Consider the following 24,194-nt stretch of genomic DNA (forward strand, 5'->3'; position numbering starts at 1 on the left):
AGCCTAGATGTGGGCTCATGTGTTCATCGTCGCTCCATTCCTTTATTTGGAAAGGTTATGCACTATAGTAGTGTCAGTAGAAAATGTAGGCCACCAATATATTCACAACCCTGCCTGTTTTGGGACTTTATAGGTTCCCATATGCCCTCCCATCCTTTAATATTCATATTGGGGCTCAAACCAACAGTACATTGGGGTCAAGGGTCTCGATATATTCCACTTCAACCTATGTCAAACTTCAAGTAGCATTATCAAGGGTAGTTCAATGAGTGTTATTCGAGCAAGAATGTGTATTGTTTCATTGGGAAACTACAAATTGCTTTTGACATCTTTTACCAATTCTTCCTAAATTTATCTCAGTGTGATGCATCGCCTCATCTCAAATAATGAACCACATAAACCAAATAATTCATGCAATATCATGTACTTTATGTCATAAATATCTTTACGTTTAACATTGTAAACATCTCTTGTTACAATTATAAACAGGTGGAAGAAGCAAAACATCATAAAAACGCATTACATTACAAACGACAAAATTTGCAATAGAATGTAGGTTGCCACCATCCTAGATGATCTAGTGACAATTATACATGAATCACCTTTCACTTTGTAAGAAAAAAGTTAGTTTTTAAGCTTCAAGGAGACTGGCCAGCCAGTCTTAAAAAATATAATAATGTGAAATCTCATTAAAAATGAAGCACAACCCATAATGAGGATAACAAAATCTCAAGAAATGTTACATTTTTTGTCTTAATCTTATCTTTAGATCTGATCTCACCTGAATATTATTTATGTCTATATAAAAACTTTTTACTACACCAAGATGATATGCTCAATCATCATGGAGTGTGCATTACCGTCACATTCAATCAAATCATCTCTCGGATATCATAACCTTGCAACTGCATAATTGAAAAACATTTGAATGACATCAGCTGCTGCCATATCAGCAATGTACATGCAGATAAACGTTAAAATACTAAGGAGATGGCCAATCTTTTTTATTTTAATCTTGTCTTTAAGTCGTTTCACTATATAAATTTAAGAGATGTGTGATTTTCCACGACCCAAGGCCTTAAAACCCCATATTAAGTTTGTTAGGTGAGCACAGTTGAGTCTCCACGGATACTTCTAAGCATATGAATCAGATGTAACATCATGTAGAGCTATAGATGACAAGAGACTGTATATAGTGGCCCCTCCATCTTATGATTTATAAAAAGTGATGATTCCTACTCTAGCAACTTCTCTGTCTCTCTCCTTGTACTTTAAAACTTTTAGGTGGTCGCTAGCTTACAGAATTAATTACAGAACGGAGAACTTACCCGAAGAAATGTGAGCAGAAGCAGAACTCCCGAATTCCACAGCCCATGAACGATCATAGGTGTTAGTAAGTTTCCTGATTTTGCATATGAAAATCCTAAAACCACACCTATACAACCATATTGAAAAATAAATTCCCATAACACTAAATGTTTTATCTGCATTTCTCTTATTGAATGAATCTATGACGTCAAACAGAGATAGGCAATTCAATCAATCCATGAGATAAAGATAACCAAAATGTCTTACCCAATGCAAACAATTGCGGTATTTCACCTGGTGTGAAATGTGCAAGAGCAAATGCACCTGCACTCAAGGCAACAGCAGCAGGAATTGGCATCCTGTACAGCAGGCATGCATTGTTTTTGAAAACATAAAGATAAAAAAGATTAAAAGAGACAATGCTATAACTAGAATAAAATATATACCACTTTGTCAATGAAGTCATGAGAAATCCCCTGAAGACAGTCTCTTCCAAATAAGGAGCCAAAACCCCCGTAACAGCAAACAGTAGGGCCGTACTGAAGAAAGAACACGTGCAAGTCATATCTTGTAGTAATTGTTAATCTTAAGAAATTTCGAATTACCTTGTCCCCGATGACCCAATCAGTGGCAACAGCTGCAACAATGCATCTTGCCCCTGATAATCCAACCATCTTCAGGCAAGCATAAGTTGCAACCAGAATATGTATCATATTCTCCAACATCACTAACCTCCCGAGGCAATGGTGCACCATTTATATATGTAACAAGGGTCCCAGCAAGTAGCACAGCAGCAGCACCAGAAAATATGCCCACAACTCCCCATAGTAGCCATCCACGGTTTATATCAAATGGGTTCTTCCAATCTAATCCAGATTGTAAAATGCTGCAATTACATTGTACTCTCAATTCCTCTCACAAACAAATTAGACACAGTATGTACATGGGACCAATCTCCAACATCTACCATAATAAAAAAGGTCGGGAGGAAGAGGCTTATAGCTCTTGATACATGAATTGACCACCGCTGTCCCTATTATGGTCTCCATGCTGCATATCACAGATGTGCACAAAATGTTATCCACAAACAATTAAAAAGTGGATTTTTCGGTTGATGAACACTAACATTGATCCCAATAATCTTACAGCTGATTAAGAAAAACAAGAAGGGATTGTTCGTCGAATTCAAGTTGTCGTTGTTTAAATCCAAGGCGTGCATAAAGCAATGATATTCCAAGTCCTGTTATAAGAAAACTAGAATCACACACACACCAGTCAGTCCTGAAAACAACCATTTCTGATAGTATACTTCCAGGTTTTACAACATAAATAGTAAGCATGATCATCAGTTAAATTTCAATAGTATTTCAAGGACCGTACATGCCTATACAGTTGTGTTCACTGGGATCACCAGTATTGTTTCTCCCTCAATCATATCTATTATCCATCTTTCTTTATAATGTGGACCATATTTACAGCATCAGAATTATGTAATGAATTCACCAGAACTCTCATTGCCACTATTCATAATGGCCATAATTCCAGGTCACTCTAGCAATACTATCATAGATTCTCAGAATATATTGCCATGTAAAGACTGCATCCTAAATTGTTTAATGAACAGGCATTGCTCATCAAACTATGACAGAACAGCCAGGTTTCATACAAAAACTAAGGTGCATTTCACCACTGCCATCAATAGAAGTAGCAAATTGAATCACTGATCTCCTTGAATGATTAATGACTACACTCTCTACAGGTCTCAAATTACAACTACAATCCTCCACGTAAGTCACATGCTTATAACCTCTGCCAAAGACAGTCCAAACATATCTAGTTCAACTGCATCTTGTTCGATTGCATCTTGCAGCAATATCTCAACCATTTATGAAATCTATGAGTCCCTCTTCTTGCATATACCCCTGGATTGTTTTATTATTCAAACCAAAGATATCGAAAGATACATGCCCTTCACACAGTGATAGGGCAGGTTCAGATATCATCGACTGAGGATAGAGACTTCATGATACAGAGATAGAAATTTAGAGAGTTGCATCTGCCAGTTCTGCAATTAAGAAGTTGAACCTGAAGAACAAAATATGTGTCATTTTCCAGTCTATGAAGACATCAGAGGAAGAAACCATTGCCTCCATATAGAAGGATTTGGACCTCTATACAGGGTGATAAAGTATAGTGATCACAGATCCCTAATTCTCTAGAGATAAAGAAGCAGAAGAGCCTGTTAACTGATCCAGCTAGGAAGAGAATTTTGGCTGATTTTGTTCTCATGGATACAACTAGGGACACTACTCACAGTTTACAAGAAAATTTTCTGGCGAAACTGGATTCATGACTCAGAGGTGAATGTTGCCAATGCAACCAAGATCATGATTCTGACGCTCATATCTTAAAAATACCAAAGCCATCATCAGACGACACTGACAGTCTCCTCCTACTGATGACAACTTAACATCGATGGTCGTAATATTTGTCAAGTTTCATAGGCCATTATGGTGTTTTACAGGCATTAATATACTCTTCTTTCTTTCTCAATTTGGCAACTAGATTAGCTTTTCATTGAAGTTTTACATTTTCTTACTATTTTACCATTTTAAAATCCTCACCTACATGACAAGGGAAACTTCTTTGTAAAGATTGCTGGTTCCATGGGTCATGTTGGCCCTCAGGTGATGTTAATATATAATGGTCGTCTCCCCCACCCCTTGTCAAAGAAGAGAGCCAAACAATCATAAAACAGGAAATAAATGTGTTCACAAAATAATTGCCATGTCTATCAAGGAGATTGTAATCTCAGCCTGGGACAAGCTTTTTCTGGTCATCCTGACACTTGCTCAGGTTACCTTTTATTGCCATTGAAACCTTCATTCCACATCCCATTCATTACGACATCATCCACAAATGCTTCTATATAAGCCACTCCATGTTATGCGTTTTAACATATCTGGTACTTGTGGAGTACAAATAAAACAATGAATGAAAATTTCGGGCATTGCACCTATCCCATAAAGATATCCAAATGGGCTCCTATGACGACAAATTTCTATTGCCTTACCTATTGAACCCCCAGAGATGGTAATGCAAGTAAGACAAATATTATGGAGATAATAAATAAATCAGGTTACTATATGCCAGTGGGTATGTTCATTGTAATGACAAAACTAAGGATATTAGCACAAATGAGATAAGACCAGCTAGGCTGCTCAAGCATACATAAATATAGCAAAAAAGCAAGTAATCAATGTAAATCAGAGCACAACAAAAACAAGATGTGAGCCTATTCAAAACCATAAATCGGGCCAATCAGAATCAACCTTTATGGCATGGCCAGCAGCAGAAATAAAGAAACATTTAAATTTTTTAAAAGAAATATATGCATAACAATAACAATTGAGATTACACAATAATATATTTTAATGCTTCTATATAAGCATCCCATGTTATGCGTTTTAACATATCTGGTACTTGTGGAGTACAAATAAAACAATGAATGAAAATTTCGGGCATTGCACCTATCCCATAAAGATATCCAAATGGGCTCCTATGACGACAAATTTCTATTGCCTTACCTATTGAACCCCCAGAGATGGTAATGCAAGTAAGACAAATATTATGGAGATAATAAATAAATCAGGTTACTATATGCCAGTGGGTATGTTCATTGTAATGACAAAACTAAGGATATTAGCACAAATGAGATAAGACCAGCTAGGCTGCTCAAGCATACATAAATATAGCAAAAAAGCAAGTAATCAATGTAAATCAGAGCACAACAAAAACAAGATGTGAGCCTATTCAAAACCATAAATCGGGCCAATCAGAATCAACCTTTATGGCATGGCCAGCAGCAGAAATAAAGAAACATTTAAATTTTTTAAAAGAAATATATGCATAACAATAACAATTGAGATTACACAATAATATATTTTAATGCTTCTATATAAGCATCCCATGTTATGCGTTTTAACATATCTGGTACTTGTGGAGTACAAATAAAACAATGAATGAAAATTTCGGGCATTGCACCTATCCCATAAAGATATCCAAATGGGCTCCTATGACGACAAATTTCTATTGCCTTACCTATTGAACCCCCAGAGATGGTAATGCAAGTAAGACAAATATTATGGAGATAATAAATAAATCAGGTTACTATATGCCAGTGGGTATGTTCATTGTAATGACAAAACTAAGGATATTAGCACAAATGAGATAAGACCAGCTAGGCTGCTCAAGCATACATAAATATAGCAAAAAAGCAAGTAATCAATGTAAATCAGAGCACAACAAAAACAAGATGTGAGCCTATTCAAAACCATAAATCGGGCCAATCAGAATCAACCTTTATGGCATGGCCAGCAGCAGAAATAAAGAAACATTTAAATTTTTTAAAAGAAATATATGCATAACAATAACAATTGAGATTACACAATAATATATTTTAATGCTTCTATATAAGCATCCCATGTTATGCGTTTTAACATATCTGGTACTTGTGGAGTACAAATAAAACAATGAATGAAAATTTCGGGCATTGCACCTATCCCATAAAGATATCCAAATGGGCTCCTATGACGACAAATTTCTATTGCCTTACCTATTGAACCCCCAGAGATGGTAATGCAAGTAAGACAAATATTATGGAGATAATAAATAAATCAGGTTACTATATGCCAGTGGGTATGTTCATTGTAATGACAAAACTAAGGATATTAGCACAAATGAGATAAGACCAGCTAGGCTGCTCAAGCATACATAAATATAGCAAAAAAGCAAGTAATCAATGTAAATCAGAGCACAACAAAAACAAGATGTGAGCCTATTCAAAACCATAAATCGGGCCAATCAGAATCAACCTTTATGGCATGGCCAGCAGCAGAAATAAAGAAACATTTAAATTTTTTAAAAGAAATATATGCATAACAATAACAATTGAGATTACACAATAATATATTTTAATGCTTCTATATAAGCATCCCATGTTATGCGTTTTAACATATCTGGTACTTGTGGAGTACAAATAAAACAATGAATGAAAATTTCGGGCATTGCACCTATCCCATAAAGATATCCAAATGGGCTCCTATGACGACAAATTTCTATTGCCTTACCTATTGAACCCCCAGAGATGGTAATGCAAGTAAGACAAATATTATGGAGATAATAAATAAATCAGGTTACTATATGCCAGTGGGTATGTTCATTGTAATGACAAAACTAAGGATATTAGCACAAATGAGATAAGACCAGCTAGGCTGCTCAAGCATACATAAATATAGCAAAAAAGCAAGTAATCAATGTAAATCAGAGCACAACAAAAACAAGATGTGAGCCTATTCAAAACCATAAATCGGGCCAATCAGAATCAACCTTTATGGCATGGCCAGCAGCAGAAATAAAGAAACATTTAAATTTTTTAAAAGAAATATATGCATAACAATAACAATTGAGATTACACAATAATATATTTTAATGCTTCTATATAAGCATCCCATGTTATGCGTTTTAACATATCTGGTACTTGTGGAGTACAAATAAAACAATGAATGAAAATTTCGGGCATTGCACCTATCCCATAAAGATATCCAAATGGGCTCCTATGACGACAAATTTCTATTGCCTTACCTATTGAACCCCCAGAGATGGTAATGCAAGTAAGACAAATATTATGGAGATAATAAATAAATCAGGTTACTATATGCCAGTGGGTATGTTCATTGTAATGACAAAACTAAGGATATTAGCACAAATGAGATAAGACCAGCTAGGCTGCTCAAGCATACATAAATATAGCAAAAAAGCAAGTAATCAATGTAAATCAGAGCACAACAAAAACAAGATGTGAGCCTATTCAAAACCATAAATCGGGCCAATCAGAATCAACCTTTATGGCATGGCCAGCAGCAGAAATAAAGAAACATTTAAATTTTTTAAAAGAAATATATGCATAACAATAACAATTGAGATTACACAATAATATATTTTAATGCTTCTATATAAGCATCCCATGTTATGCGTTTTAACATATCTGGTACTTGTGGAGTACAAATAAAACAATGAATGAAAATTTCGGGCATTGCACCTATCCCATAAAGATATCCAAATGGGCTCCTATGACGACAAATTTCTATTGCCTTACCTATTGAACCCCCAGAGATGGTAATGCAAGTAAGACAAATATTATGGAGATAATAAATAAATCAGGTTACTATATGCCAGTGGGTATGTTCATTGTAATGACAAAACTAAGGATATTAGCACAAATGAGATAAGACCAGCTAGGCTGCTCAAGCATACATAAATATAGCAAAAAAGCAAGTAATCAATGTAAATCAGAGCACAACAAAAACAAGATGTGAGCCTATTCAAAACCATAAATCGGGCCAATCAGAATCAACCTTTATGGCATGGCCAGCAGCAGAAATAAAGAAACATTTAAATTTTTTAAAAGAAATATATGCATAACAATAACAATTGAGATTACACAATAATATATTTTAATGCTTCTATATAAGCATCCCATGTTATGCGTTTTAACATATCTGGTACTTGTGGAGTACAAATAAAACAATGAATGAAAATTTCGGGCATTGCACCTATCCCATAAAGATATCCAAATGGGCTCCTATGACGACAAATTTCTATTGCCTTACCTATTGAACCCCCAGAGATGGTAATGCAAGTAAGACAAATATTATGGAGATAATAAATAAATCAGGTTACTATATGCCAGTGGGTATGTTCATTGTAATGACAAAACTAAGGATATTAGCACAAATGAGATAAGACCAGCTAGGCTGCTCAAGCATACATAAATATAGCAAAAAAGCAAGTAATCAATGTAAATCAGAGCACAACAAAAACAAGATGTGAGCCTATTCAAAACCATAAATCGGGCCAATCAGAATCAACCTTTATGGCATGGCCAGCAGCAGAAATAAAGAAACATTTAAATTTTTTAAAAGAAATATATGCATAACAATAACAATTGAGATTACACAATAATATATTTTAATGAGAGCTTAATGCTCTGATATACTCTACCTATGGTGGACTCTCGAGAGTCCAATCATGGTTCAAAATTAATTACAATAACATGAGTGATGTGATAGGTAGCAGATGAGAAGAGGTGACTTTATATAGGGACAACATGGAAGTTTCATTGGCTCCTCATAAAGGATAATAAAATTAGGGATGGTCACATGTTGGACATATGCAACACTAGTTTTCCAATGACGAGCAACAGCACAGATGATGCGAAACATTTTGACAAATAGATTTGTGTAGTAAGCACAGCACCGATAGAAGAAAATGGGGTTTTCATATTTTATCATGAAGCACTATCTCGAATTTTTGGTTTACCATTTTGGCCTAATTATGAAGATTTGATTATACAAATAACAAAAACATATAATAAAAATCCTCATGAATACCAAGTTACCTTATTCCAAAACTTGTCATTGTTATAAGGACAGTTTGTCCATCCCAAGGAATATTCCATTTTACAAAAAAATTTGAATTTGTGTCTGTGATATCCTGCATTCGATAAGAATTTGTTCAGAAAATTGAGAATCTTATTAGACATCTAGCTAACAACCGTTTATTTATTGCCTTCGGTAGCTCACAACACTAAAATAAACTTCTGGATATAAAGCAGTTACGTAGATAGAAAAAAGGAGCGCTCCAGATATAGAAGTTGGGCAAATAGAGTAAATGTGTAAGGTGCCATGGAGTTAAAGGCAAGTCTCCAAAACCTATAAAATAACCCATATTAATCAACTGATTTCAGGTTATATTTATCTAGTTGACTAATGTTCTTTACATGCTAAAAATGCAAGAAGTAAGAGATATTCATCCTCCATCATTGCATAACTTGCAAATCTTCATACTTGGGGTGATGATACCATGATGCTACCTCAATTTGCCATCTTCTAAACCATTTCATAATGCCAAGCATCCAACCATATGAGAGGAATTTGCTATTATTAGTTTTTTTGTACCTTGCATCCTATGTTCCAAGCCTGTTTTGGCAAGCTGGTAACAACCATATTCTTCACCTTCATGATATACGTGTATACTCTTTGCATGGCTAGCCCCATTATGGACCAAGCACCTGTTTCTAATAGCATGACAAGATAGGATGTTGACAATTTAACTCCCAATTGTCTATGTAAGAACAATTTTTGAATTTTCCCTATTTCATTCCATGCTGTTACCCGGCCGGCAAGAAGGCTTAAGGAGATCCAAACCAGAGTGTGAAAGGAATAGTTTATTCGGGAACTGTTGTAATTAGTAGTCTTAATATATATTAATATATGAGAAGATGTGGACGGACGGACCGGAATCGGTATGCCGATCCGGGTCCGAACCGATCCCGAAAAGGTGCCGGTTGGCACCGTTTTGTACTTCGCACCGGAGACCTATATAAAGGCCCGGTTACAATGTAATCGACAGCGGATAATTAATAGTACTTATTGCCTTAATCTTTATTGATTACCGTTCTGTACTCATTGTTATATCTTACGCGTGTTAATGATGTGTTGCTAAATAACCTATTAAGGTCTAATTAAGTGTTGTGTCGCAAGTCATTCTGCCGTAACACCCTTTGGTGAAGTGTCTTAAGTGGACACCCTGTGTTAGGCTGTTGTCCGGCCCTAGGATTAACACATGCACTAAGTGAGAGTTCCACTCCACACTTCCACTCCATAAAGCAACATTTCAAACACCATGACATTGAATAAGAATAATCTCAATTGGAACATCATACTATCACTTTGGTTGTACATTGATTCTCAACATATAGTAACTGTTCCAACCCATTTGAAGTCTAGACTTAATAGCATACATACACCTATTTGTCGATGGGACATTAATACCAAGATATTTGAAGCTTTGCACTACTTTTATTGGATCTACCTTGTATGTGAAAGTGGGGTAGTGTCTTGGCTGTATTGTTTTTATTGCCATCATTTTAATTTTGCCCATGTTAAAAAATTGTCCTGCTGATCTAACAAAATGTTTCTATTACAAAAAGTCAGTTTTGCATATCATCCAAAGTATATGAGAGTAGCAAAACATCATCAGCATAGAGGAGTGTAAACTAAGCTCTTGCACGAGTTTCAAGCCATCTAATCCTTCCTCTTTTGCAACCTTGTTTACCATTTCTTCTAGCTTATTGATGCATATAGACCAAAAAGTATGGGAGAAAGTGGACACCTTTCACCCATCTTGCTCAAGAAGTACTTTGAAAAACCACTATCCATTTCCAATCGGCATCTACCTTGCTCATACAATCATGCTACAACTGCTCTACACTCTACTAGCATTCTGATCTCTGTCTCTTTTCCAAAGCTCACTCCTTCACAAAATGTCAAAGGTTTTCTGAAGTCCACAAAATAACAATCTAAGGTTTTTCCTTGAAGTTGATTTTCTTCCATAATTACTCTTAGTGTAACCAAATGATCAACAATGGAATGCTTTGGTCTAATGCCTAGTTGACCAAGTGCTCATCTGTGATGTTCAGCCTATGAACTAATCTATTCTCCCATGATAGTGCTATATAACTTGGCCATAACCGAGCTAACCATGATAGTTCAATAGTTACATACCAGATTTTTATTTTCTCCTTTATGGATTGATTTAATCCTATTCATGAGCTTGCTTGATAGCTTGATCCATGATAGTTGGTATCCATTGGTGACTTTGTGATCTTGTCCATTTCAAGAGTGCTCTTGTCAATGAAGTCGCATCCTTTGCTTTGCTATTAGAATATTTGTTGCCCCTATAAACATCTTCAATATGCACACATGCATTATATCATGCATGTAAAGGTATGTACATATTACTCCATCTCTTCATCACTAAATTTGCCAATTATATCTACCTTTTTGCCCTTGAGTTGGACTTTAAACATTTGCAATTTCTTCCTTTCTTCGATTTTGATACAATGTTAGAACATTTTTATCTTTTGCAAGCTTGAATGCTTTGAGATGAGCCTTGCAACTTCATCGAACCAAGTATTCTGTAGGAAACTAAGTATTTGATGTCCACCCACACTTGCAATGAGCTATTAATACCCCACCTTTAAATGACATTCTTCAATTGCTCCCAATTTGTTCACATCTTTACTAAGGGACAAGTGCATGACATGGCTCTTAACCTCATTTGCATATAGATTACCTTTTTGATAGCAAGATAGCATAATGGACATCTTCTCCTTTTGTACTCTAATGCATTTCAATGTATGACGTTGTGGTTGGAATGTGCAAGTATAAGGAGCTCGTGGTCTGAATCAAGTGAATACAAGGCCTCATGGTATGATATATTCAAAGCCCCGATGGTAGATACAAGCCACTCTTACTAGCCCAATATTACCATATCGACTTTATGATGCAGCCATCAATATAAGGTGTAAGCTTGACTTCAAGTTCCCAAGTTTCAACCAAAAATGTGATATCCATACCTTGAGCTACATCACTTGATCACGAGAATTTATTCCATGGATATCCTCTACAATTCCAATACATCGTTTTCAAAATTGAGCCAATACCATAAATCATCGCTTGCTATGCATTGCATTTTTTTTCAGGCAACATAGGCTTGCCTTCTTCCTTTTATCTCCTTTGGGGTTCAATCTTCAGTTACAAAGAAATTCGTACCTTTTTGTTAATACTTGCAACAATCCAAAATGCTAATGCTTTACCTATCATCTAAGATTCTGCAAACAATGCCTCAACATGATACTCCATCTAGCCTCTTCCAACCACCTCTATGCGCTCCATATACAATAATGCCATGCATAGCAAAACAGTCTTCAGATAGTTTCTTGATGTTTCTAGCAAGGGAGAGTGCATTCTCTGATTCTTCTTCTTGCATCTCTCTAATAACAACACTTTGCTTCCTTTTCTCTCTTTCATATGGCTCTTTGGCATCTAATGCATCCTTTGAAGTGGATTCAAGTGTACTTACTTCATTAATATTTTCTTTTGGTGTCTTCTTAATGAGAACATCTCTCCATTTCGTAATGATTTCGTATTCTTTTGCCACAAGGCTATATTGCATTTCAATATTTGCTTTTAATTGGTGATTCTTTCTTGACTTATAAGATTGTCATTTGCTCTCTAGTTCGGGCCTCCAAGTATCTTGAATTTGCTTTGCCATTTTCTTCATAGCAAGTAATTCCTAATATTTAATCTCCATTTATTGTGAATCCACCACATGTTGAAGCATCATTTTCCTCTCATTACAAGCATGTACTTCATTTTGCAGTTTTATCATTGTCTCTTGTAAAGACATACACATATTTGCAATTGGCTCAATGGATAATGAGCGTGAATCCACCAGAATTTTCCAACACATCACCAATAACCTTTGATACCCTTTGATCCATGCTTGACACTATCTCAAATTTCTATGAGCAATGTTTGGCATATGATCCGTCAATGTCTCGATTCTGATTGAGCTTGTCTTACTCATATCTTTTATCTCACATGTCTGAATGAAGCATACAAGCACTCATAAACAACCATCTCGATTTTTAGTTTTAGATGCTTGATTCGCACTCAATGCTTGAGAAAAGAGACAGAGAGAGATAGATAAATAGATAGATAGATAGACATTTTTAGTGTCCATGGAGAAGCCAATATTGACTTTTTAGCATCTTTCCACTTCTTCCTTAGTGGTTCCATTAATCTTTCCTCAATAACTACATATTTCATAGCATCACTTGAAAGCTCTAAGAGATCTTTCACGTTCCATCTTTTGAACCATTTTTTGATGTCAACTACCTAACCAGATGAGAGAATTTTGCTCTTGTGATTCTTTTGTAGTTTGCATCCAACATTTCAAGCAAGATCTAGTAATCTATGATTTGGCATATTCTTGACTTTTGTAATGTATTTATATACTCTTTGTAGCCCCAATACCTCTCTAGTTCAAATACATGGTTCCAAGAGCATAACTTGATAAGAGGTGGTGAATTTAACTCCCAATTGTCTCCTTAAAGACATCTTTTGAATCTCCTCATTTCATTCCATGCATTAAGAGATATAGTATGCATATCTCATTGCAAGAGACAATGATGCATATGCAAAGTGAAATGTATGCCTATAAAGAGAGAGAATTAACTATTCAACATATAACGGAAACGCAAAAGTTAGAGATTAAAGCTTTGCATGAAGAACTACATGCGATGAATAACATGACTGTGCAAATTCAATATAATCGGATGCCTGAAATAGAAAGAAAAATGTTGAGTCTTGAAGTAGAAAAAGAGATTTTAATGAAGGCAAATGCTCAAATAAAATCTACACTTGAAGGGAAGAAAGAAAGAAAGATATATTAACGTCTTTTAAGAGGCCAAAATGGCCTATAAGACCGAATACGAGATTACATCTTAAATGTTTTCTCGTCTTTGAGAACAAATCAAAATAAAGTAAATATAAAAGTAAATAAGATGAAAAGAAAAGAGGCGAGAGAAACTGGTTTTTGGCACATGCGAGATTCTCAAGTTAGGTATATTGTAGCTTTTGTCTCCGAAAGATCTTTATCATAGGTCGATCCTGAATGGAAATGTCTCTGAAGCGAGGGAAGCACCTACGATGGCGGGAGATAATGGCTTTTATTTGTCGATGACAAGGGTGTCGAGGTCGTGGTCCATGGGGCTGGGGCCTACGTGCAAGGCAAATTGCCATTGCCCGATCAATCGTAACCCCTTTGTTATATCCTGGTCTGGATCCCATTTCTGTATCCTGGGGTTGACTTCTAGCATTAGGAGTGATCGAGCTAAAGAAAGTTGTGATTGTTCTTTGTGGATTAGCTTGTGTGGTTATATTCTTCAACAACTTTTCCCGATGTCTCTTGAGCTCGAGCAAGAAAAGTCCTAGGCATCTTTGGTCCTCATATTCCATTACCTTGCGTAGTGGGCCAAAGCCTTGTTTAAAGAGGCAATGGTATTTCCCTCTAATTTCATAAAAGACACTACAATGACAAACATAGTGTTCTTCAGATTCCACTCCTTGATGACACAATTGGCAAATTCTCTCTTCTAGAGGTAGTCGTGTATATCTACCCACCTCAATCTGTAGCTGATGTGATGAGGTTCGCAGCTGCCCTATCATACTACGCAGCGCATAGGATAGATGTATGTCCATATAAGGTGGCCTTATGACAAATCCATCCTCCGATGTATGTAAGAAGTGTCTTATAGTGGGCCATCTTTGTACCAAGTGGTATTTTGGGGCTGATCCATGTTATCTTGTTTTCTAAGTTAATAATATCAGTTCGGATCACTCTATTCTTTTCCACTTTGGTCATATTGAGATGGGGACAGTCCAAGCTATATTGGAACGGGGGTAGTGCATTTATACTCATGCCATGTGACTCGAACCATTGCTGCATTTCAGCATACCAACAATGAGTGTCTCCATTTTCAGCCAGTTGTCTTGATGACATAAGTGCCAACCTTGGGTACCTTCGTTTAGGGAGCTCCCAAAGACATTGGATAAATGTCACTGATCGGAACAATGCCTCGGTTATTATAGGTGCTGCTCCCATCTCTACCCGGATTATATCGTGGGGCACCGATGCTTTGCTCCTTATCATTCGAGCAATCATTGACACTAAAGGTCTCTCTAAAGATGCGATCATGACAAGGTGAAAAGATGTTCTTTTGAAAGAAACACCAAAAATCACGCAAATGCATTCTAATACCATGAATGGTTTAGATGCAAAGGAGCAATATGAAATTGGAAGGAAGATGCGATCATGACAAGGTGAAAAGATGTTCTTTTGAAAGAAACACCAAAAATCACGCAAATGCATTCTAATATCATGAATGGTTTAGATGCAAAGGAGCAATATGAAATTGGAAAAAGAAAGAATAATATTGTTATTAGAGGTATGCAAGAGAATGAAACAAAGAATGCTTTATCTCTTGCAAAGAATAATACGAAATTCTTTGACGATCACTTTGTTATGCGAGATGTTATTGTATATGCCGCACATAGGGTTAGCAAAAAGCAACTAGAGGGAAAGTCGTCTCGAGCTATTGTTTGTACAATCCTAGATGAACGTAAAAGGGCTATCATTCTAGATAATAGTAAGGTGTACTTAAAAGAGACAAGTTTCGTTGCAACGGAGGATAGAACTCCACAAGAGCAAGAGCGTAGAAGACAAGCATCATATGCATCTAGGAAAGCAGATCAAAATGCGTAGCAAGCAATGACCTATGGAACTATAAATACTTCAAGATTAAAAGAAATTTTTTGGAATTGTATGAGAAAATCCATGGAAAAAGGATTTAGGACTCAATGATGTAGCTCAAGGTATGGATATTATATTTTTGGCTGAAACATGGGAACATGAAGCAAAACATATACCTAAGATAGATGGTTACCTCATAAAATCGATATGGCCGAGATAGAATGTATCTACCATGAGAGCTTAGATAATTCTATTAAAGTATGCAAATATGATGACTATAAGAGATACACATGGATAGAGGTTAATTTGGGGAAAGATAAGCTCTACATAGTTGCATGATAAATTCCTCACAAAAACTCAAACGACTATAGTAGGTTTCAGTTAGATTGTGATGATCCTTTCACAGAATTATGTTATGATATACTTTCATTTGAGAAGCTAGGGAAAGTGTTAATTATGGGATTTTTCAATGCAAGAGTTGGAAATTTCTAAAATGTGGAGAAATTTGAAGAAAATGTAGAACGTTGTCTATTACGTGTCTCAAAGGATTGTGTCATGTAAGATTATAGAAAACTTTTAATACATATGCTAAATTGCACAAACTTGATTATCTTAAATGGTATAAAGGCATTCCCCCTATACAAATGTACTCACATGTTTACCATCCTTGGGTGGAGGAAGTGTGGTTGATTACGCATTGACGTCGGCATGTGATCTATCTTGGTGAATGTGTTTAAAGTTGGTCTTCTATCTCTAAACTCGGACCATAAGCCATTGTCCTCAGAGCTTACAATTCCACATTTCATCAATAGATGCCATGGAGTGAAAGAGGAAAAGAGATGTATCATTTGTCCTTGTTACAAAAAAGCTAAGATGTATGCGACTAAAGTGGAGAACCATTTGTAAATTTTTCTCTAAGCAACGATGTTAAAGGAAATTGGCAACATTTGAAGGATATCGTCCTTCACATTGGATATCATTACTTTAAGTGGCATGTTGGTGAACATAAGATGTCTAGTTTTCTATGTAATCCTTGGTTCGATGATGAATGTAAGATGTATCTCAAATGGTTTAAGTCTATAGAAGGGGAAAATGAAAGGATTGTTGCATGGCACCTATATAAGAAGGTAGTGAGGAGAAAGAAAAGAAGATATTTCCAAATGCAAGAGATGTGAAAGGTCACTTTACAAATGAAGAGATGCTAGAATATGTACAAAGGCTATATATGCATGAAGGTGTGGCTCCTATGGGTGAAAACATTGAAACACCATGCAATACATGTATCGATATTGATGATGTCAATAAGGGAGTAGGGAAGATGGCGAGTGGGAAAGCAACATATATAACCTACGTTTCAAGTGAGCTTTTAAAATGGACAAGGCCACATACTCGTCATTGGATAATGACAACTATAGAGCAAGCTATAAAACAAGGTTTTCCAAATGACTGGCCTGTGAATTAGATTAAATCAATATTTAAAGTCGGAGATAAAAATCAAGTGCCAAATTATTGTATACTAATGGTGAGCTCAACTATTGCTAAATTATATAGCACTATTACGGAGCAAAAGATAAGCACATGGGCTGAAAGTACAAGCAAAAGAGCACTTGGGCACTCCACTGTGGATCATTTGGTCACATTGAGAGTAATCATGGAAGAGAGTGACTACAAGGAAAAACACTTGTTGTTTTGTTGATTTCAAGAAAGCTTTTGATACCATACCACAAAGTGAGCTTTGGAATAGAATGGTAGAGATTGACATGCCATTGAAGTACCGAGTTGTTGTTGCACGCCTACATGAACAAGTTAAATGCCAACTAAAAATGGATAGTGGATTCTCAAAGCAATTTTTAAGTAACATGGGGATCAAGCAAGGATGTCCACTATCACCCACGCTCTTTGGCTTATGTATTGATAAATTAGAAAAAGTGGTGAATAAGGTTGCACGAGTAGAAGGATTGAATGCCCACAAATTGATGCAACATGTTAGCTTATATTGCTTTTATATGTAGATGATGTGGTACTCTTCTCATACGATGTTGATAGTATGAAACATTTACTTGGGGTATTAGAAGAATTTTGCCATAGTAGTGGACTCGCAGTGAATGTGGGGAAAAAAAAAAGATGATGGCAATGCAAACCATTCAACCCCATCATTACCCAATGCTCACATATAGAGGTGAACATATCAATTTGTACGAAGCTTTAAATGTCTTGGTATTGATGTACCCACCACAAATAAATGGTGTATATTTTGATTCTAGGCTTCAAGCTGGTTGGAAATCGTATTACCTTTTGGAGAACCAATGCAACCAAAGTGATACTTGTGGATGGGAAGTAAAAATATTGTTGTTCAATGCCATGGTAACTCAAGTATTGTTTTATGGGGTAGAAGTATGGGGTGGCATCATCTCTATTGATGCATGGAATGAGATTGAGAAAATTCAAAAGATATTTTTAAAGAGGCAATTAGGAGTTAAATGCGCTACCTCTTACCAAGTTATGTTCTTGGAAACAAGTGTTTGGCCCATAGAGATATTGGCACTCCAAAAAGTATATAGATACATTACAAAAGTCAAGAATATGCCGAATCATCGATGACCACATCTTGCTTGGAATGTTGGATGTAAGCTACAAAAGAATCATAAGAACACAATTACGTCATCTAGTTGGATTGTTGACATAAGAAAATGGTTCAAAAAATGGGGTGTGGATGATCTTTTAGAGTTTCCGGGCAATGTTATGCATTATGTAATGATTGAGGAAAGGTTGGTGGAATTATTAATGATGAAGTGGGAAGATGCTAGGAGGACAAGGTTAGAATACTACATTGCAAATGTCAACCCTAAATGTTGGTCTCAATATAAGGCAAGAATGCCTATTGATCGTATCCAACCTTATCTCATTACTGATATGAGTAGTAATGCTCGTAGAGCCCTCACACTACTTCGCACTCGATCTCACAGGTTAGGTATCGAAGTTGCATCATGGTATCAAAATGTAACAAATTTGAAGGCATGTAAAGTATGCAATGAAGGCATGGTAGAGGATGAATGTCACTTGCTCTTCACATCCTCGACATACAATGCAATTCGTTCAAGATATAATGACATATTAAGAGGGAGTGATAACTTAAGTGCCATACTTAAGACATCACCTAGAAGGTTGAGCTCATATGTGTATGCCTTATTCACGTATAGAAACTTTGTGCTTCAATGTATGAATACCCCTTTTCAGGAAGGAGACACATATCAAGAACACATGTATACTTTGGTCCCATAAGTCAAAACTGGCCTCTTTATGGACGATAAAAAAAATTCTAAATATAGTTTGAGATATTTCGTACTTCCCTCATCAAACCAAGAATTACATGGGAGACTAGATCTTTTATGTCTACCAACACACGTTCGAAAGTGTTGATATCCTACCTCAAGGATGACATCTTTCAAATATTTCCAATTTTCTTTAACATCATAACCTAAAGAGAGTTTTGACAAATGGTTCTCAACTTCTTTTGCATATATCAAAGTTTTATTGTAACAAGGTTGAATGATGTATCTTCTTTCCCCTTTCACTTTACTACATTTGTTGATAGAGTGTAAAAGTAGAAGGTCCAAGCACAAGGGCTTATGGTCTGAATCCAAGGATAGAGGACCAATCTTAAATGCATTCACCATGGATAGATCACATGTCTTCATAAATGCAAAATCTACGGAAAAACACTTATACCATATAAGACAATCAAGTTTATGCAATCAATCATATGTATAAAGATTCTTCAATAATCTATCACAATACAATCATTTGAGTCACATAATAGGCAACGACCCACTATATTTTCTTCCGATATCTCCATATTTTGGTATTTTCCAACTCTAGCATCTAAGTTTCCCATAATCAACACTTTACCAAGCTTCTCAAAGACAAACGTGTCATGACATAAATCTATGGAAGGATCATCACGTTTCAACCCAAATCTACTATAGTAGTTTGATTATTTACGAGGAATGTAGCATGCGGCAATGTAGAGGTTCTCTTTGCCCAAATTAATCTCTATCCACAGGTATCGCCTATAATCATCATACTTACATAATCTTATATAATTATCCAATCTCTCATAATAAATACATGTTATCCCTACACATTCAATATTCCCTTCAGAATGAGGCCATATCGATTTTATAAAGTAGCCCTATCTTAGGTATGCGTTTTGCATCATGTTCCCAATTTTTAACCAAAATTATAACATCAATACCTTGCACTACATCACTTAGTCCTAACCCCTTATCCATAGATATCCTCTACAATTCCAAAACATGATTCTCAAAATTGAGGTATTTTTAGTTCCATGGGTCATCACTTTAAATTCCTTCCGTAGATGCATATGCTTGCCTTATAAATTCTTGCTCTTTTGGAGTTTGATCCTTTATTATAAAGAAACGTGTACCGTTGAGATACACCCTACTACTATCTAAGATGATAGTTCTTTTGCATTCATCTAGGATTCTACAAACAATAGCTCGGCAAAATCTTCCTTCTAACCTTTTATTACCAACCCTATGTGTGGCATATACATTAACATCTTGCATAGAAAAACAATCTTCAAACAATTTTGTAATATTCTCTACAAGAGGAAGTGCATTCTCGGATTAATCCTCAAGCATGCCTCTAATAACAACATTATTCTTTCAATTTCAATTTCTTATTGCTCTTTTGCATCTTGTACATTTTTAGTGTTAGAATTCATTGCAAGATTATCATGTATTGGGGTCTTTGTTGCTTCTCTTGGGAGCACATCTTTCTGTCCACTTTGTCATGATCGCATCTTCCTTTCCTTCAAGTGTAGATTTCATTTCAACATTTGTCTTCATTAGCATCTCTTTTTCTGCTTCTAGATGTAACATTTTTCTTTCATGTTTAGGCATCCGATTTTTCATTGCATCTAGTTTCTCTTTCAAACTTCACATCTCTATATTTTGAATCTCCATTGCATGTTGAAGATTTAATTCTCTTTTTTTACAAGCATGTATTTTGTTTTGCAAATTCATAATTGTTTCTTGCATCGATATATACATGGCCGCTAGTTTCTCAATGGATAGATTACGCACATCTTTCTTTGGGCTTTCATTTACATCATCAATAGCTCATATACCCCTTAGCATATTTACTACTAATGAATAGAAAAGTAAAGGAGAATGTACCTTGTAGTCGTCAAGCTAGGGTTACAAAAATTAACCTTCCATCTATGATTTGAAGGAACTTCAAGGCCAAGGTATTTAAAGCTTTCCACAATTTCCACAGAGAAAGAAAGATATATTAACGACTTTTACGAGGCCAAAATGGCCTATAAGACCAAATAAGAGATTACATCTTAAGTGTTGTCTCATCTTTGAGAACAACCAATCAACAAATCAAAATAAAATCAATATTACTCCGTAAATATAAAAGTAAATAAGATCAAAAGTGACGAGGGAAACTGGTTTTCGGCACATGTGAGATTCTCAAGTTAGATGTACTGTAACTTTTGTCTTTGAAAGATCTCTAGCATAGGTCGATCCAAAATAGAAAGGTCTCCGAAGCGAGGGAAGCACCTACAATGGCAGGAGATAATGGCTTTTACCTATCGATGACACAGGTGTTGAGGTCGTGGTCCTTGGGGCCAGGGCCTACGCGCAAAGAGAAAAGAATATGGCTGAAGGAGAAGAATCCACAAATCCAAACAAATATGTAGAACATATCAGTGGCAGAAGGATGTAGCTCTATTTACACGCAAGGTATTTATATAAACTCTCCGAAGGGTTTTCTTGATTTGGCTGAAGAGGTAGGCTGGGATCTATATGAAAAGGTAGGGAGGATTCTTGCAATGGTAGCCACTAGGCCAATGTGACTGAGAAAAGTTGAAAATGGACCTGAAAGGTTGTAAATTGTAACATCTTGGGGAAGACCATACACAACTCTGTGTAGCCTATAAACACAACGCTCCTTATCATGGACAAAAAGATCAGGTGGCTGATCAAAATAGAACAAGGTTTCCATTCATGAAGGTGTTGTTCACATACATATGAAAGCGAGGCCACCCATGAAGACCAGCAAGATCAAAGACTACTGATTATTATTAATCAAGCTGTTGGTGCATAGGTTTCATAAAAATGGATATCAACTCTTACCACTATAGACTGAGCATCAGGATTAGAAAAGAGAAAGACTTTGGATTTCAAAAGCCTCAGATTTTTGCTTAAGAGAGAACACACCCCAGAACCTGCTAAAGTTGTCTGCAATCGTAGAAGGTAGAGGGCTCCTCCATGACGACGGGGACATTGGTTCGCAGAGATCTGCATGAACTAGAGCTAGATGTGCACGTTCACGAAATGGAAGTGGGTGTTGTTTCCCAAGAAAGCACACATGACAATGAGATTTTGGCAACTTGCAGCAAAGAATCAGATTTTAAGTGGCCAAAGTAAGCACAACATACAGGGGAAGAGACATCAACTGACGTTAACAATGTTGTAAATTTGCAAAGAGAACCATTATTCATTCCATGACCCAGAAGAACACCCAAGGCAGTATAAGAAATGGTTACTTTGCCACCATCAAAACTAGGGCTGCAACATTTAGCTGATTGAAAGAGAGGTTGACCACAATGAGAGCCTTGACAACGTAAGGTTGCTATCTTCAGATTAATAAAATAATGGAATGTTTCCAACGCTGATAATTGGAGCCTGATGAGAGTGACCAAGCGTGATTAATCACACAAGGGAGAAAGGTAGGGCAACCAATATCTATCAGATATCATATAAAAGAGAGGCGTGAAGTGGTAGGAGTTCAGGCTTTGTTGCAATAAGAAACATTCTTTAAATGAGGAAGCCTCCATTTTAAACAAAATAGTCTTCTTCTTCTTCTTCTTCTTTCTTCTTCTTCTTTCTTCTTCTTTAATAAGAGTTCATTTTTCAGAGTGACCTACTGTGTACAAATTCCTTCTACTACTCTCTGCAAGTAAGCAGAAACTGAGTAGAAAGGAAGCAACGCATAATGCATATACAGATCAGAAACATTTGTAAGCAAGGATATTTCAGTAGGGAACACATAATTGAGATTATTTCATTATCACCATGGGGTTTCCATACCTTCTTCTCAGGATCTCCGGCCTTTTCTGTGTCTTCTTCTCCTCCTCCTCCTCCTCCTCCTCCTCCTCCAAATGAGAATTTTCTTCGGAAAACGACACGAGGAAGCCTTGACCTTGCTCCTCTCAAGTCCCGCAACAGAAATGGAGATTTTCTCTGCAAACTCAAGAGGGGCAGCGGCCTCCTCCGCGTGAGAGAGAGGGGGAGGTGTCTATGATGGATGTTGGTGGCAGCTACTGAGGTGCCGAAATGGGGAGGTTCTCCATGGGACCTCGCAGGGGAGATGATGGAGAAGGAGCAGGAGCAGGAGGAGCAGGAGGAGGCCATGGATGGATGGATTGGGTTCGATTGAATTGGATGGTAACTAAGAATGGGAAAGGTTCGGTTCGGTTCGGTTCGGTTCGAACGTGTCAAACCGAACTGTTTAATAATATTGAAACTTAAACCGAACCGAACCACAAAACTATTGTGTCAAACCGAACTGTTTAAAAATATTGAAACTTAAACCTGACGGAACCAGAAAACCGTTTAAATTGAATCACTACAAAGCTCAAATATTTCATATTTTAATTTTAAAAACCGTTTGAGTTGCATTTTCAAACCATTTAAACTGAAAACCTTTCAATTGATAAACGTTTGAACCAAACCAAAAAGAACCAGTAACCCCCGAACGAAACCATTTACAAAAACCTAAACCTAAACAGTTAAGTTGTTAAGCCACGGTTTCACGGGGGCACACACCACACCTCTTCCACCTACTCCTCCTTGGATCACACTTCTAGATGTTTGTTTCCACAACCATGTCAATAGGAACAATGTTTGTTCCGATTGGATAATAGAAGCTAATATATGGTATGCCAATTTAGGTAGATACATTGATATGGTATGTAGTTTAAGCTAACAAATATATCGGTGTTACAGAATGGAACCCACGTGACCATGGAATCGGCACAGTTGAAAGCCCGAGCCATGGCTTGCCGATGGAAGAAATTTGACTTCAAGAAAGCCTTTGACATTGTAACAATGAGCAAGGTGAAGAGAAAACAAAATGTATAAAGAAAGTAGAAAAAGTTGGTACATTTTGGCCACGGAAATCCACACCCATTGATCATTTTTAAATCAAGATTTTGTTAACAATATAAAACGCATATGAACCTTGTTCGGCTTACATCAAGATTGAATAATGTCAACTTTATATTAATCTTTATTATCAAAATCTTTAGTTCCATCAAGATTGAATAATGTCAACTTTATATTAATCTTTATTATCAAAATCTTTAGTTCCGTTGGCAATGTATTCTTGAAGGGAACATTCAAATTTTGTAATATGCTCAAATTAAGTGCACCTATTCTTTTATGAAAATGAAAGTGGCATGGCATTTTTAATTAAGTTGATGAACTAAACCCAGAGAAATTTCTCTTTATTGTTTTGACATTAATTTAATGGTTGAATTTTCACTTAGTATCTTTCATGTGTGTTTTGATTGGAACCCCATGGTTAAAACTTTCAGTTCATATCTTTAATGTACAATGCATCCCATTGAG

The 24,194-nt window shown here is 36.2% G+C and overlaps 1 protein-coding gene across 2 annotated transcripts; it reads right to left on the reverse strand.

The window, feature by feature from the left end:
- Positions 1 to 661: 661 nt before the first annotated feature.
- Positions 662 to 23,002, reverse strand: LOC147855077 (CAAX amino terminal protease family protein). Of its 2 annotated transcripts, XM_087330341.1 has the most exons (10): positions 22,653 to 23,002; positions 8,768 to 8,862; positions 2,455 to 2,562; positions 2,276 to 2,358; positions 2,041 to 2,174; positions 1,914 to 1,966; positions 1,755 to 1,847; positions 1,576 to 1,667; positions 1,329 to 1,435; positions 662 to 905 (listed from the first exon to the last, which is right to left on the reverse strand). In XM_087330341.1, the coding sequence occupies exons 1-10, from the start codon at positions 22,974 to 22,976 to the stop codon at positions 873 to 875; spliced, it is 1,122 nt and encodes a 373-aa protein (XP_087186467.1). In that variant the 5' UTR covers positions 22,977 to 23,002; the 3' UTR covers positions 662 to 872. The 2 variants fall into 2 exon arrangements, with proteins under 2 accessions (XP_087186467.1, XP_087186468.1); XM_087330342.1 differs by lacking the exon at positions 1,329 to 1,435.
- Positions 23,003 to 24,194: the final 1,192 nt, after the last annotated feature.

This window comes from Azolla caroliniana, unplaced genomic scaffold (assembly GCF_043228905.1).
Source record: "Azolla caroliniana isolate FFs.n. ecotype wild unplaced genomic scaffold, voAzoCaro1.0.p SCAF_14, whole genome shotgun sequence".
NCBI classification, from domain to species: domain Eukaryota; kingdom Viridiplantae; phylum Streptophyta; class Polypodiopsida; order Salviniales; family Salviniaceae; genus Azolla; species Azolla caroliniana.